At 32.7% G+C, this 17,589-nt stretch overlaps 1 protein-coding gene and 1 pseudogene across 1 annotated transcript; one reads left to right on the top strand and one right to left on the bottom strand.

Annotated features, from left to right (window-relative positions):
* Positions 1 to 306: 306 nt before the first annotated feature.
* On the bottom strand, positions 307 to 3,693 carry LOC140963004 (adagio protein 1-like). Its single transcript, XM_073422201.1, has 2 exons — positions 3,143 to 3,693; positions 307 to 2,065 (listed from the first exon to the last, which is right to left on the bottom strand). Exons 1-2 carry the CDS (start codon positions 3,400 to 3,402, stop codon positions 457 to 459), a joined length of 1,869 nt encoding a protein of 622 aa, XP_073278302.1. The 5' UTR covers positions 3,403 to 3,693; the 3' UTR covers positions 307 to 456.
* An 8,933-nt stretch (positions 3,694 to 12,626) lies between these two features.
* Positions 12,627 to 15,448, top strand: LOC140962289 (PTI1-like tyrosine-protein kinase At3g15890; annotated as a pseudogene).
* The last annotated feature ends 2,141 nt before the right edge of the window (positions 15,449 to 17,589 follow it).

Here is a 17,589-nt window from a genome sequence, read left to right as displayed (position 1 = left end):
AAATAATAAATCGGTCAAAATTGTGAAACATTACAGCATCTGCTAAAAACATGACGAAAAGTAAGCTAACAGTAACATTACACTAAAAAAAATTTTGATTTCTTCCAGCTCCTTTTTTGTTGTTTCTGCTAAGTTCAGCACACGACCAGAAGCAGAACACATCCATGCACAAGCTATTAAACTAGACCTACGAATTAGGCAATTTTTCTCCAAACGGTCATACAAAAATCACAAAATCAAAGCGAGATTGGCCATCGGCTGGAGTGAGCCCAAGAGAGGGAACAAATTTATGTACAGGTACTGATCGGGTTTCTTGGACTTGCAGTCATGCATTTTCTTATGCAGATTTGGTGTCCATGGAATGGATTCTTAGAATGGGTGTCAATTTCTTGAACACGAAATAATGTTTTTTTCTGAGAAGAACCTTCTCTGTGTCCATTTTTCCCACCGTCCATATTAGATAACAGAGCTTGCTAATGATAGTTCGTGAATCTCAGTCAGCATCCACTCCTCCCCTGTTTGACCTCCAAGGACTATAGCTCTTGTCCCTCCAACAACGCATGTACCGTGTCCCCACACAAATCTTGGAGGTCGCCCAGGAACGTTTAAAACTCTCCAGTTTGGCTTCTCTTCAGTTGGATCAAGTAGATAGAGCTGAGATGCAGAATGTAGACCTGCCACAGAGCCACCGAAGACGAGGATTCTACCACCAGGAAGACTCACAGCCACATGATCAAGCCGAGGAGGAGGAGCTATGCCTCCTGGATTACCAGTACCAGGCATTCCACTGCCCGTGACAGATCTCCAACAGGGCACATCCTCGCTAAGATCCATGGTGAACACATCACTTGATCGGAACCGTAGAGGACCACTTTTGGCAAGACCTCCAAACATCAAGATTTTCCTACCACCATAAACAGATAAAGTGTGACCCAAACGTGAAGGTGGAGTCCATGCTACTGGTATCTCTCGCCACACGGGTTTCTCCATTGAAAGATCAAGCAAGAAAGTGTCGCTCAAAAGAACTCCGGAATCAGCACAACCACCAGAGACTACCAGCTTTGTCCCATCGAGGGTGCAGGAGCCATGCCAAGATCTAGGAAGTGGTGGAGCTAAGCTGGAGATTTCACGCCAAGTAAGGTGTTTGGCATCCAAATCCAACACAAAGACATCATTGAGCAAGCCTTGTCTACCACAGCCCCCAAATAGAACGAGATGAGAACCATTCACACAAGAAAGAGTGTGACCCCATCGCCCAGGCGGTGGAGAACTCACTTTGACGTATTTCCATTCGGGATTGCTGGAGTTCAGATCTAATACAAAGGTATCATTTGTGGGCTGCATGTTGACACCTTCTCCACCAAAAAGAACAACACGATTCCCAACAGCACATGCACTGAAGTTGCAACGGGAGGGTTCAACGGCACCTCCAACAGTTAGTTTTCTCCATGCTGCTGCTTCAAGAGTGGTAAGTTCCCTTGCCAATCTTCCCCAACCTAATCTTTTAGCACCAGGCACAGCCTCTAATACTCGAGTTGTTTCACTACCCCATGCATTTTGACAGACCATTCGCCACAGGTCTTCATTCTTCGTTAGCTCATAAAGTCGCCGACAAACTGAGGAGATAGATGCAATATATCTTGGGCTAAGTCGTGAAAGGATGTTCATAGAAAGTACTTCATCGCTTAAGTGCATCATCCCACAAATCCCACGGCTAATATTCCGACTCCCATCTAATACCTCTTCGGAAGAAGAAACATTAAATCTAAACCTTGCAGATGCCCTCGCAGATTCCAAGAGTGAAGATCCAGGTAGTGGACCCAAATCAAGGGTTGCTTCTGCAAAGACCTGTATGCCAATTATATGTGTTATTGTTTCATTATCACCATATATTGGGGTCATATGCAGCCTATTCATCATTGGGGATCCGTCTTTTCTAAAATTCAGTAGTTCTCCTTGAAACTCAATCCCTCTCTCAATGCATCTTCTCATGTCAGCAACTACCGAGGAGTTCACAAGAGGATGACTTCGCTTAGCAAATGGGCCTCTGCATTGCAAGAAGCGGCTACAGAAATTTCGACAAAGTTGAGACATGAGTATCATACATATCAACCAGGACCAAATATCTCTTGGTAGCTTCAACAATCACAGTATCATTCATGCTGAAGTTAGGAAAATACTTGGCACTCATATGACAAATAAAAGAGAGACAATGAATTGAATATTGATCTCAACTTATCAACCTAGTATAAAAGTTACTGCACATTACATCCATAATTTAATAATAAATCAATAACTGGCACATGATATTATAGCTGAATCCTTGACCCTGATATTAGACAAAAATTGAGTGCAGTGGCTCAATTAGACAGCAAAGAATCTGCAATCTTCCAATGAATAAAAATTTTACTGAAAGAAAATTCAAAATTGGCATTCATTTCCCAACTTCTATCCTGTTTTTATCTAGAAGCACACTCACGGCACACTGGATCAGAAACATCCAAGGCCTTTATCCTGTTGTTTATTACGGAAAATGTATATCTGATAACAGAACATTTTAAACATAACGAAATCCTGACGTAATCAGGAACCCATGGAGTTCAAATCCAGCTCAAGACAATATCATTTATCTATCTATCGATAATCACCTCTGGAATGGGTGACATAATTGGAAGGCTTATATGTGTCCATTGAATTGCCAAATTAAGGATTTAGTTTTTCATTAAGTTTATATAAGTATGAAATAAATAATAACAATACAGAAAAATCAAAAGAAATGAAAACATGACATCAAATTCATGATTCAAAGTTGCTACTCTGAAAGGAGAAAACCAAGTCAAGTAAAATAGATGTTACACAAAAATTAAATCATGTGAAATTACTTCTCATCCAGAAATTGTATCAACTATCAACAATTAATAATAATAATAATAATAATAATAATAATAAGCAACCCAACTAAATTTTTTAAAAACAAAAAACAAAAGGAGAGACTTTCCAAATGCACATGAAATCAGCACCAATATATCTGTAATACAGCAGCATCAAACAGAGTCATTCGCTTGAAGATGAATCTCGAAGTGAGATTAGGAAGAAATAAAGACAATCACAGCTAGGGAAAACAAAAAGAAAAAAGATTTACCAGTTACGTCCAAGAACTTCCTCAGCACGATATCCCGTCACCATCTCGAACACGGAATTGACATAAATAATGGGATTATCCTGCTCCAACGCGTCGACGACAATAAACCCACAAGGCGCAGGCTGCAAAAGAGAGTCTACACAGAACGGCGACTGGTCTCCACCACTCTTCCTCAACAAAAACCCTAACCCAGCTCCAATTCCCTCCTCTTCATCACCTTCATCACACAGATCAGACTCCAAATCACTATCCCTCTCCATCAAGATTCTGTACACAGCCCGTTTCAACCCATACAAAGAAATTGCGGGTTTTTAAGGTTAGGCAGCGATTAGGGACAATAGCAAAATCGTGTTGGACACGTTAAGCTTGGGGTTAGCCAAAAAGAGAGGATCAATCGCGGAATTTGCATGTGATAATGTTCCAAGAAAAATAATACAGTTCGGCGAAGCAAGAAAAATCTGTTGGTTGGTGGGTGAGTGAGTGAGTGATGCTATGAAGATAATGAATGCTACAGCAGATATTTATGGCATTTGCTTTCTCGTCTACGCTTTTACGGATGCTTTTACGGATGGCGGATTATTAAAACAATAATCACTTCCACCATTGTCTTCAAATTATTCATTGGCACTAACTATTTCCAGTGTTTATTTTCCCTAAAATTATGTGCTTTGAATAATTATTATATAGGTTGAATAAATATATTATAAAAAAATGTGAGAATTATTTGGTAGGCTCGCATAATTTAATTAATTGTATATGGAGAAGATATCTAATAAATGAACCGATAAGACGATCTGATTAATTATGAGTTTTCAAAGTATTAATTAAATTGGTATGATCCACCTAATGTGTAGAAACTCAGTTTAATTAAGTCTTCTATAATGGGTCGAAAATTACTAAGGTTGTATAAGGTTACGGTCTTCGAGACACATAGAATAGCATAGAATATATACATACAGCATACATATTCTAGATATCTCTCATTCTTTTATCTAAGACAAGAATAAGGTGATCGATTCTATGTTGTCTTGGAAAATCCATAACTCCAACGCTAGATCAATCAATAGATTTTTGTATGCATTTACTTTTATTTAGATTTTTTGATAATTCGACGTTAATTCTTGACATATTGTGATATATGAATTTAATCATTTTGATTTATAAATTTATTTTATTAAATATTCAACAATATAATATAATTACGTATGGATATATGTTATAAATTAAACCTCTAGTGAAAGCTTTGTTGTTGTTTACAGGCAACGTTGTTTTTACTTTTTCTCTTGTGAGCTACATTCGACAAAGGAGAACAAGTGACTTTTTAAAGAGTTTTGTGGAATTTAAAAGTCTAAAATATATAATCTAAACTTTATAAAAATTTTAATAGTATTGAAACAAATTTTGTTTAGTGATATTCATCCTTCAATTTTAAAAACGCTATAAAAGTTTAGAGATATTCTAAATTTCAATAAACTTTTAATTACTACATAAAATTAATTAAAATACAACCATTAAAACATTAAGTATAATTATAAAATGTCAAAAATTATCTTGACTTCAACCTATTATTTGGATGGACATCTTAAATCATTTTTCCCTATATCTTCCCCTCCCCTTTCAAATCACAATTTTTATATGAAATGTTAGAATCAAGTTTAGATTTTAGAAATGATGAATAAAATTTTTAAAATTCTTTTCGAAATATTTTGACTTGAGATGATTTTCAAATCGAACTTAACTGTTGTTAACTATAAAAATATTTTTCTCGACCGGACAGATGTAGCTGGACCACTTAAAAGTATTTTACAAAGTGCAAAATTGTCATGTTAGATCTAGATGATGAAATGATAGAATGACTAGGCTTTTAGCAAAGTGAACCGCATAAAAGTAAAATGCAGTAAAGAAAGTAACACGAGATTTTATGGAAGTTCGAATGTTAAAACTTTTATGTTTGTCTTGTTCCACCTAAGAAGAAATTACATAGAAAACTTTGATTTTACAACGATTTATACAAACTCACTTCGATTTAGGACTTATCATTTGATAAATGAAATTCCTAGTTCTACTTAAACAACAATACAACAATTTTAAGTAAATAAATCCTCATATTCAAACAACTCTCGGCAGAGATTTTAACGACGATTTGAGAAGTTGTGAGAAAACCTTGTTTGATCCCTAATTATCTGTAATGAACTTGAACGTGGGAGTTTGCGAGCGGTTGAATAATTGTTCAAATAAGTGTTATTGAAAATTTTGAGAAAATTGAGAGTTTGTAGACTTGTAATTTGTTTGGACAACCTCAAATAAATGAATATACTCTCAATTTATAGTTTCTCTTGATTCTAACATTCAAATTGTTTTCAAACTTCGATTTTTTTCTCATGAAATGCAATTTTATCTTCGTTATTTCTTGAATTATAGTATGATGCATTTAATGATTTGTTGACGTCTTGTCAAAAGTAGTGATAGATAACTTTGTCAAGTTGATCTCATGAGAGAGAAGACCGAAACAAATGTCTTATTGGTAGACATTCTGACTTATTGATTATCATGTTTCTCATCTACGATTAGTCAGTAACTGATAGGTAAGATAGTTTTAGACTTTGTGATGTCTGACTCAAATATCAAATGCAATGAAGCATGCAGTGTCCGGTTGAACTGGATAAAGTCCGATTGTATTACTTAAATGGTCCGTTCCATATCTTTATTTAATTTAATAACTTACAATCTTGAAATTCCGTTAGGTCTAAAATCGTAGTCATGAATTTTTTAAATTAAATTATTATACTACACATATAAAAATCATATAATTTTATTGGCACTTGATTTGAAAAAATTAATAATATTTTTTAATAAATAAAACTTAAATTTTTTTGATTAAATTCTTGAATACAAATTGTTTTTTAATTCTTTATAAAGAACTTCACATACACAGGATATATGTATGTCTGTGAAGTGTATTAATTTTTTTAGTAGCTTATATGAATCAACAATAACATGAGAAAATTAGGAAGGCATGTGACTAAAATCCTTAGATAATATAATGTAATTAGTAATATAAGGGGGGGGGGAATTAATTAATCATTTAGATCTGCTAGCTCAAATTAAATAGACATTTGCAAGCTTAAGTTAAATTAAATATTAGATAAATTAAATTTATATGGTCAAATAAATGAATTAACATTTTTCATATAAAGTTTTAATTAAGAAAATTCAAATTGGTTCAATCGCAATATTAATTACCCATATTTTCACTGAAATATTCTAAACCTGAAACTTTGCTTTAAACTGTATGTTATTTAATTATTTGAAAAGGACCAAAATTTATTATCACATAACTAACATTAATTCATTATATTTTAAAGAAATTAATAGTCAAACATATATAAAATAAAAGAATAGAAATATCATAATAAAAATTTGAGTAGGTGTTTTGTGAGACGATTTCACGAATCTTTATCTGTGAGACGGATCAATCCTACCAATATTTACAATAAAAAATAATATTCTTAACATAAAAAATAATATTTTTTCATGAATAACTCAAATAAAAGATCCGTCTCACAAAATATGATCCATAAAATCGTCTTACACAAATTTTTTTACTTTAAAAATTTGCCCAATAATTCTAGCTATGACGTGCAAAAAGGAGATGTCGTACATATAGCAACGCAATGGTATTAATTAATTAATTCCTGCAGTTGTGTGTCAGGTTATTCAGAGAAGTTTTCAATGCAGAAAAAAGACTGAATGAAAGTATTTTTCCAATTTCTCTATGAGTTGAACATATGTTGCTTCATTTCCCTTTCATACCCAATACATTCATTTCGAGTGTAATCAATGTTATGATATATATATATATATATATATATATAATAGAATGAATTTTATCTGTGACGAATCAACTTACACATATTTACAATAAAATTAATATTTTTATAAGTAATTCATATAAAAAATTTATTTCACAAAATTAACTCGTGAGACCGTTAACATATAATATATGGTGTTGCATCAGAACTCCCACTCTTTATGGTACGTAGTTGCCTATTAACTCTCCCAACCTTTTCCCCATGCATTGTGTTTTATGGGCTCATTAGATTTAGATACATTAAATACTGTAATATTTTTTTGGGTCGTCACCACAAGATTCTATGGTTTGAAGTAAAGATATAACCAAACCAAATCGAACCAAACCAAATTAAATCAAACTTTTGAATATTTGAGTTTGACTCGTCGAAAGATAAAAAGAAAAAAAACTCCAACTATAACATAGACTAGCTAGTCTATTTTCTCGCTTAAACCGCATGTGCTATACGCGTATAATCCCAAAATATTAATGTAGAACTTATATATTACAAAATCTGTACATGTGCTTTTATACAATGTAACCATTAGACTTAGCCCTGCGTAATCTACTCGGTCGATCGACTTTGAACCGTACTAACTTTTGCATGGCCCGTCGTACCGACATCGGTTCCTAAACAGTCTTTAATACACGAATTTCNTAAAATCAACAACTCATTGTTGAATGATGCTGTTGTCACGAACCTTCTCCAAAATGAGGGTATTAATTTTACTTTTACTTGCTCTTCTTATTCATCACCAAATCATGATAGCAAACTTAAGCTCGAAAGCTGCGGCGGCAAGAGAATCGATCATCCTTCTTTCTCCGAAGATGCATAAGTTTTCCGATGAATCGGAGACTGAGATGATATCATCATCAAGATCAGCGATGCTGCATTTTTCCAGGTATTATTCGTCCAAGGACGTTACAGATGAAGATAAGCGTCTTGTTCCAACCGGATCAAATCCCTTGCATAACAGGTAAGGGAATTGTTGGCATGAAAATTAATTTATTTAATATTAGACTAAAACATGGCATGTAATTTAAATTTTTTTTTTTGACTTCTTTATTCTATATTTTCATTTACTTTTAGTTGTAAATCATGTCCACTCTTTTCTGCTAATCTCTGAATCCATCCACGATGTAATAAATATATTATTTAACGCTAATAGTATTTTAAAAATATTATTTAATGACTCAACTTCATGTTCTATGTTTATCTTTCTTGTCGTTTCAATTTTAAAAATTTAAATTTTTTTTATTGTAAATTCAAAAAAAAAATCATTAATTCTCGAATATTTTTGCAGTTAACACACATCGCGTGTGACATAATACCCACGATCCGGTAGTATATATAATAAATGAGAAAGTGTGCATAGTTATGAGATAATGTAAGATATTGATATTCCCGATTTTTTCCAAAGTTTTAAATTTCATTTCGTTAAATTTTCCATATCATGGATTCATTTATCTTTGATATTGTTATGATATATATATATATGTTAGTCAAATAAAATCTTGACCCAAATTTTCTTTTGGGAAAGAACAAAACAAAATGTCGAATTGAAAAACATTTGATTCTTTACTAAAAGTTATAGTTCGTAGAACGATAAGAGTAAAATCTTTTATATTGTACAATAATTAAAATATCACGTTTGGATTTCGATAAATATTACAAGTCAAACTAAAACAAAAAATTGATATTGGTTGGTAGTAATTATAGTTCGGATTCGTTATTGATTAGGGTGTTGATGGGACAATATACCAAATTAGTATTGAATTTGCCCATTCGCCATAGAGATAGGCATATATCAGAGAAAAGAGAGTGAAAAAAAGGTGAGATTTATTTAAGTCTCCGTGTCCGTATTGCAGCCAATAAGTCATTTTCAATCCCTATCTACCGAAAATATTTCAATTGTGTTACTCACTTAAAATTTAGGATCCGATTCTAACAAGTGACACTAATCTAGACACATGCTTCGAATTTACCATGAGCCTAAAATCACGAAGAAGATCGTTAGAAGGAGGCCGGGAAGATGTCTCGGCGTAGTCCCTCCGACGCTTAAGTCAGATACTGAAGATATATATGAAGAACAGCTAAAGGTGTCGCTGAAAAGTAATTTAGTGAATATGAATGAATTAGACATTCAAAGCTGATATTTATAGAAAAATACATAGGTTTGTCATGAGCATGTCTTCAATTTGAGCTAGGGATGTGTCAGGGATAGTGGGCCCATTCATGAAATATCAAATTGATTTAAAATTATATATTATACTTTCTAATAATATTAAACCCAATTATATATATATTTGAGCTTTAAATATATATGAATGAGAGGATGTGAGCTTGAACTATATATTATGTTTGTATGAAAGATTTTAGCGGAAATACAATCTATACATTAAGATCATGGTCCTCACATCTGACAAACAATATACACGCGTTCATGTTGCTCATAGTAGGTCTTATGTAAGACGGGTCGATCCGCTCAATAAAAGTAATACTTTTGACATAAAATATAATATTTTATAGTTGGGTCGGATAGCAGATTCTTCTCACAAAATTAATATGTAAGATAGTTTTATAGCAGTTTTTGTGATTTAGTTATTATTATTTACTGGTTTAATATGAAACCCTGGAAATTTCATTTAATAGTTTTATCTTATATGAATTTATAAAACTTATATGTCTTTTATACATATAATTATATATTTTTCGACATAAATAAATTACAAACAAGTATGCCATTTCAATCTTTTTAGTCTGAGAATTTTAGTCCTCTACACCCATTTTCTCCTCGAACTCCTTTTCAATCACTAGTTTACATAAACATGTAATTTATTTAGTGACATATGTTTATATAGTTAATTGCATTATTCAATATTTTGGATATAATATAGTTTATTTTTTGATAGAGACATGTCATTTGGATTTGTAGAGTTTTTTGTTTCGTCGGAATCTAAATCGATTATTCGTTCTTCTTTCCCCATAATATTCCCCATATTTTCAAACTTAAGGCGATTTGCTATTAAACGTGATCGAAAACTCTTGTAATATCGTCTCATGAGTAAATTTTGTAAGATGAATATCTGATCCGACTCAACTTATGAAAAATATTACTTTTTATGTCATAGTAAATATGAATAAAATTGACTTACCTTATCAATATAAACACGCGCAATTTAGAGAAAATTTTGGCTCAATGTAACATTTTATGATTACATTACGATTTTATTTGTTGTTCAAATTGTTGCCTCGATACACTGATTGTGGTTCATTCATGTCAATTCTTCTCTCAAATTACAACGATAATTATTTCGCGATAATTATTTTCTGATTAATGACATTACAAATCTCAAAATTTACAATCGACAAATTTTTTTATTCCTTTCGATCTGTTCAACATTAAAATTCTCTTGATTTATTTTGTACGTCCTCTAATATCCTAAGCTAATAAACTCAGCAAACGTTGAATTATCTTTGACAGACTAATGATCAGTGGCGGAGCCACATGGATAGACACCCAATTTTTTTTTTTTTTAAAATTATATGTAAATTTTATATATTTTTTATTAATTAACTTAAAAAAAAATCTAGAAATCTGATATTTTGAACCGAAAATCATCCTTGATCACGTTTTCCACTTGGGGGATCAAAATTTTGCATGCATGTGATATCAGAGTATGTCTCTTGTGAGACAGTCTCGTCGCACATATTTATAATAAAAAATAATATTTTTGACATAAAAATAATATTTTTTCATGAGCGACCCAAATAGAATATTCTTCTTACAAAATTGACCCGTGAGTTTTTGTGATGATAATATTAGATTTAATATCGATATAAAATTTGTAATATCCTTAGATATCTGATTTGATCGTTTTTAGAGTTTCTCAAGGAATTTATGATGTTCAGATGGTCAAATTAAATATATAAAATCTTTATAATATTTTCATTTGTCTTTAAATTTTTTTTTAAAGATTATGAAACTAAAATAATGGGAATTACGAGCACTATTTGATTAAAATTCTAGAGTTAATGTATTAATCCTGATCTATCTAAAATTTTAGCTTTTGAACTTTGTATTTTTATTATAATTCAATCGACATGAAAAAAGCTGATATCTAAATATGTGAATATCTTATGGTGAATGAAAATTGGTTAATTTGAAGGGAAAATTGTGAAATTGGTATTTTAATTTGAGTTCGTTGCGATTTTGATCGTTTAGATCGTTAATTTTCGGCTTTAGTTCGTCATGTAAACTTGTTTTATATAACATAAAAATGGCAATACCTATTACTACGACGTAGAGATGACAATTTTCGAGTGGGCTCGGGGCCGCGTGGGGAAAACCCAAAATCATGAGACGGGTTTGGGGTCTATTTTTAGGTTCGGGTTCAAAGATTTTTTTGAATCCTTGAAATAGTCCGAGGTGGGTACAAGGATAATATCCTCATGTCCGTATCTGTCCCAATAATAACAATTAATAACATTATTATTATTAGTAAAAATAAGTTCGGGTTCTGAATTCCCGAACCAATCTCAGAACCTGCCTCTTCCTCGTCATATTTCTATTTTTGAAGCGGAAATGGAGATGATCCCCGCAAATTCAGGTTCGGAGATTCCTCAAACCCGAAAAAGCCGGGATATGGACGGATATGATGTTCGTTTGTCCAATTTAACATAAACTTTCAATGAATATCACAGTCTGTTTATGTTAGATTTTTTTTTTTTAATGGGAAGCAATGTTTGATTTATTAAAATATAATAGTCCGGCTTTGTAATTAACATTTTTAAGTCTATATATATGTTTCATTTTTAAATCGTACGGCTGAATTTTCAATCCATGTTAAAAAAATTCATACGTTTTGTATCCACCATAACATGATACAAAATTGATAGGACCTAATCGTGATTTAATATGTCGTCGAGCCAAATTTAACTTCGATAATCGATAATTAAAGAATTTAGTTATGTTGATCGTTTATTTAGAATAGAACTTATTCTTAATTAGTTTCCTAGCTAGTTGACTATTTAGCTCAATTATAATGTCTCTATTAATGCATACGTCAATCATGTCTTGGCGATCTATTTAATTTTCTATGATATACCTGAAATGTTATTTTCCATTTGATATAGTTAAATTCAAGCATTTGGATCTCAATATATGACGTGAATTTTCATTAATTGTTGAGTTGTCTGATTTCATATCAGTAATTGTACCAAAATAACCCGAAATTAAAAGTTACTGTACCAAATCCAAACTTTGACAACTTAATTGGCAAAAATCCAAAGTCAGACAAGTTAATTGACAAAAAAAAAAAAAAAAAAATCATTTTCCTGAATCTTTAGTTAGATTCTGAGTCCGTGTATTTTTTATACGAGATGTACATATATTCAAGTTTATCTTGGGTAATCTGGCGTTGTAAAACTTTGTTTAATCACCATGTTGACAAATGACAACTTGGCCAAAGGATATTAAATCACCTGCTACTTAACTAATCTGCAATGGGTGAGTGACACCCCATCGGTGTTCATATAGGTGTGCACGGTAGGTGTGCAACTTATTCAAAACAATCGGAAATCTCTAAGAAAACTTGTCTGATTTCGGACTCAGAAACCCTGTAAGCCAAACAATGGGATCATCCCTGAGTTGCTGTGATTCCGAAAAAGTTGAGGAAGGGTACGTTCAAAAACAAATTATATATAATTTTATTTTATATATCTGGTTTTGTCATATATATAATATAATTTAAGAATATTCATTTTTTGGGGGGTTTTTTAGGCTGGCATTCAGTGGAGGTAATTGCAATACATGGAGAATTTTCACGTACAAGGAGCTGAATTCTACTACAAATGGTTTCTGTGAAGATTACAAGCTCGGAGAAGGAGGCTTTGGGAGTGTGCATTGGGGCAAAACATCAGATGGACTTCAAGTAAACTTATATAAACCATGCATGTTCTTTGGATATTCAAAATAAAGATTCGATTTTTCAAAATTTTCATCAGATTTTTTTGTTGAAAAAATTAAAATCACAAAATTTCCGCAATATCACCACTATTAAAGAAATCAAGGTCGCATCGCTCCTTTTACCAAGAGCAGCAATACAGAGAACTTGTCAATAACTTGAGAAATCATATTTATTAATATGAAATTAGGTCATATGATGGAGTTTGGTTAGAAAAAAAATAAATATTAGGATTGCATGTTTTGGATATGAGAATATTTTATTGATGCTGATTTTTCTGTAATTTTTCATGTATATATAAATTAAGATAGCGGTCAAGAAACTGAAGTCTAACTCGAAAGCCGAAATGGAATACGCAGTGGAAGTTGAGGTACTTGGAAGGGTGAGACACAAGAATCTGTTAGGACTTAGAGGCTACTGTGCCGGGAACGATCAACGTCTCATCGTATACGACTACATGCCGAATCTCAGCTTGCTCTCTCATTTACATGGTCAGTTTGCTGGAGAAGTTCAGCTTGATTGGAATAAGAGAATGAAAATTGCACTTGGATCTGCTGAAGGCTTGTTGTAAGATTCTTGTCATGCTAACATTTGTTGGAAAATTTTGATGCTTAATGAATGAAAATTAAGCAAATAAATCAATGTGTTTGATTGGAAAAATTCGAAACGAAAAACGAAGCTTAATGAACGAATATTAAGTTCGGTGGTTCTGAATAAAACTCGAAAAGAGTTCATCAACTGTTGAATGAAACTCAAACGAGTAGTCGGAACATGTAAGGGATGAATATGGAAAAAAAAAAAAATTCGGTCGTGAACAGTGGCAGGCGTGCACCTGCGCGCGCAGGCCCGCGCTCTTGCCAGTGGCAGGCGTGCACATGCGCGCGGACCTGCGCGCTCTCGGCAGGCGCTGCCGAGAGCGCTCGGCAGCGCGCGCGCGCGAGCGGGCGCCCCTGCAGGCCTTCGTGTCCCTTCGAATTTTTCTTGAATTTTTTCATTTCATTGGCATTGTTTGATGATTGTGGTCAGTTACAATGGCCAAGAGACACCCTTATGAATGAAAACTCATGTCTTTTCACATGAAAATCATTAAATACATGATTATTCAAAATCAAAACACACATTTTTACATCTTTTTGCATCTCCTTCTTCTAAAAGAGAGAGTTTTATTCATTTCCTTGTGATAGAACTTGAATATTTGAGTGCTCATTATTCAAGTGTTGTAGTTGTATCTTGGGAGAAGATTGCCACAAACTCTAGCACATTGTGAGGGCAAATTTTTCTTAAGGAGAAAGTGTTCAACACTTGCCTCTACAAAACCGTTTTCATTGTTTTCTTCTTGCTTTTCTCTCATATTTGAATACCTCAAACAACAACATTTGAATAATCAGTCGTGTCAATGGCTGAAAGCTCATCTGACATCAAGATATCAGGTTTAGGACGAGGTCTGGGATTCGAGACTCAACCGCAACTCTTTTCTATTAATGTATTTTAAAATTATTCATTATGACATTATGTTATCAAATTTTGATATAATCAAACAATATTTTAAAATTTAATGAAGGAAAAACAATGTCTCTGTAGTAAACCATAACCAAACCTTTATGTGTTTCTTGATTAATTTTTAAAAAATATATTTGAAGGAAACATTTTCCATAAATAGTTTGTGCAAGTAAAGGATTTATTATTTGTAAATGAAAATTGAAATAATGTGTCTTTGTTCCCTCATGATATTTAGGTACTTGCACCATGAGGTGACACCCCATATCATTCACAGAGACATCAAGGCTAGCAATGTGCTGTTGGAATCCAATTTTGATCCATTAGTGGCAGATTTCGGGGTCGCCAAGCTGATTCCGGAGGGCGTTAGTCACATGACTACACGCGTAAAAGGCACGTTAGGATGCCTAGCGCCTGAGTATGCAATGTAGGGAAAGGTTTCCGAGAGTTGTGATGTCTACAGCTTTGGAATTCTGCTGCTAGAGATGGTCACCGGAAGAAAGCCTATTGAGAAGCTTCCCGGTGGCATTAAACGGACCATCACGGAATGGTCGGAGCCATTCATATCTAGAGGGAGGTTCAGAGATCTCGTAGATCCTAGGCTACGGGGGAATTTCGACGAAAATCAGTTGATAAGGACGGTAAATGTCGCTGCATTGTGTGTTCAAACTGAGGCAGAGAAAAGGCCTAACATGAAGGAAGTGGTAAGCCTTCTTAAAGGGCAGGAACCAAATCCCAAGGGATCGAATGCGAAGATCAAAATTTTTCTGTACGGTGAAGATTTGATGGATCTTGATCAAGCTAGTGACAATGAACATAATGGCTACGAAGACGAGAGCGGCGCATACGGCGTGTTCGGTGACTTGGAGACGCAGAAGATGAAGGATACTTATAACAGAAGTTATAGAAAAAAATATAAGACATGTATATATCAAACTTGAGTTGTTATCATCTTGATGTATACTTTGTTACAACATGCAGTGGGACTTTAAAGGCAATGGTTCTTTCATTTTTTATTTTTGTGTTTTTTCCCCCTGGTGGAAACAATTTGATTTATAATTATTTGTGAGTTGATTATATTCATGAAATTTATATTAATTAACATTGAAAATGTTAATACCATGATTCTGTCAATACAATTAGTGCATTTTCCATCATGTTTCAATCAAGAAACTTGATGTTCAAACATTTATATTTGGTGTAAAGTTGGACTTCTACTCGATAAGGAAGTGGAATCATGTTATGCATGAAAAATGGAAACAAAAGTTTGACGAACTGCATGTACACCTAGCTGTTAACATTGAATAGTACATGATTAACATGAGGGAAGATATCAATGCTTAATTGTTGAAGCAGGTATCCACTCATTCAGGAAATCCAATGCAACAAACAAAAAGGCACAGTCATGAACTTTTATGAGGTTTATCGAGTTTTCAAATGACGGATCACCACCATAACACGAGGGTGTTGTTATTTCGATTAAGTCGTGGGACGATTACCCCAGTTCGCTTCCAATTTCAGCCCCACTGACTAGAGCTGTGTAGGCTGGTTTTCGACTTTTACACAGAACAAACTGGAGGAATGTGGCTGGTTTTGAGAGTATTATGCACCTGCAAAAAGTTCGAGGAATGTGGCTAGTTTTGAAAGTATTATGTACTATAACCAAATCTAGCTAGGATATAATCAATTCTCTATGGAAATTGAATATTGAATTTACATTTAAATTCAATCATCAGACAAAAACGTTAGGGAATGAATGTATTCAAATACATTATATATAATATATTTATTTAGTTTTTCTTTTTCATATGAATAGTGCATTATTAGTTTAAATGACTCACACTTGACTCCAATAGTGTATTATTTAGTGTCCATGATTTGATATGTGTAATTTGGGATAGAGTGTTTAATATATTTTCTAATATAATCTTTTAGACGTTTTGCTCTATCGTGTGTAGTGTCCTATCAGTACTCTCGATGACAATGACTAAAATTGTTGTAAAAAAAAAACTAAAGATATTAGACTAAAATGGAAATTTGATAGTATAGATGACCAAAACCGTAGAAAAACAAACACATGAGATCAAAAAAGTAGTTTTCCATTTTTATCGGAAATGGGTAAATCGGAGTTAATTTCCCTAGACTTTTAACCAAAAAAAGAAAAAAGAAAAGTGAGAAGTACTATGCAATAAGAAAGATTTGAGGTTGTACTTGGATGGAAAATATTTGATTTCGAAATAGCGATTTGTTCTAAGAGGGATTTGAACTATATATTTCAAATTACAGTACTCATCTTTTATGTTGTTTCAAACCTGTCATAATGATTATTGAAATCACATAATTTTATATAAAGTGAATTTGAGTTTCGTTCTAATTTGTTCATCCAAACTATTCAAGGAATTTGAAATTCATCAATCCAATAATTAATAACCTAAAGTTGCATTTGGATTTATGGTTTTGAAGCTAAGATTTCAAGCTCATGATAACAAATCCATTAGTTTGTTTCAATAAATCCACTTGACAATTGATTTTAAATCCCCACTGGTTATTTTTTAAATCAACATGGTGGATTTCAAATACATCTCAAAATAAAGTTATTTCAAATCTTTACTTCAAATACTCCATCAAATCCAAACGCAACCTCATATAATTTGTCATTAATTTCTCAAATGATTTTCTTTTTCACTTTCAAAACTTACTTCCCTTGATATCATACATCACTCCCTTTCCAAAAGAAAAAGAAAAATCAATACATTCAATATAAATTTCCAAATATTATTAGGAAAAATAACATATATATGCATGTGTCATATTCAAAACATAAATAAAATAGCTTACATAACATATACAACAAATATTATATAATATATATCTTGTGTTAAAAAAACAATTAATGCATCACCATAAGTCTAATCAATGGATATTTTCTTATGTCATGCTTGAAGGTTACAAGTTGATTAAAATCACAATAATTAACCAATTTGACCAATTTCACATAACATAACTTAATAATGCATAAAAAAAAACCCCATTAATTCCACCTTTGTGTTCTTCTTGCTAACAAAAGATGAGTCAAATTGCCATTAATCTCTATCAAAACAGTAATTAATTGATTCCATTAAGTGGCTAATTA

The sequence above is a fragment of the Primulina huaijiensis genome, chromosome 17, assembly GCF_012295235.1.
Source record: "Primulina huaijiensis isolate GDHJ02 chromosome 17, ASM1229523v2, whole genome shotgun sequence".
In the NCBI taxonomy this organism is placed as follows: Eukaryota; Viridiplantae; Streptophyta; class Magnoliopsida; order Lamiales; family Gesneriaceae; genus Primulina; species Primulina huaijiensis.
This window is presented reverse-complemented; position numbering and strand designations above follow the sequence as displayed.

What these genes read in the sequence shown, in the direction of transcription:
- LOC140963004 (XM_073422201.1), bottom strand. Translation starts at nt 3,402, where the DNA reads ATGGAGAGGGATAGTGATTTGGAGTCTGATCTGTGTGATGAAGGTGAT. An exon ending in GAAGTTCTTGGACGTAACTG is followed by an intron (nt 2,066 to 3,142) that starts GTAAATCTTTTT and finishes AAATTTCTGTAG; the next exon opens with CCGCTTCTTGCAATGCAGAG.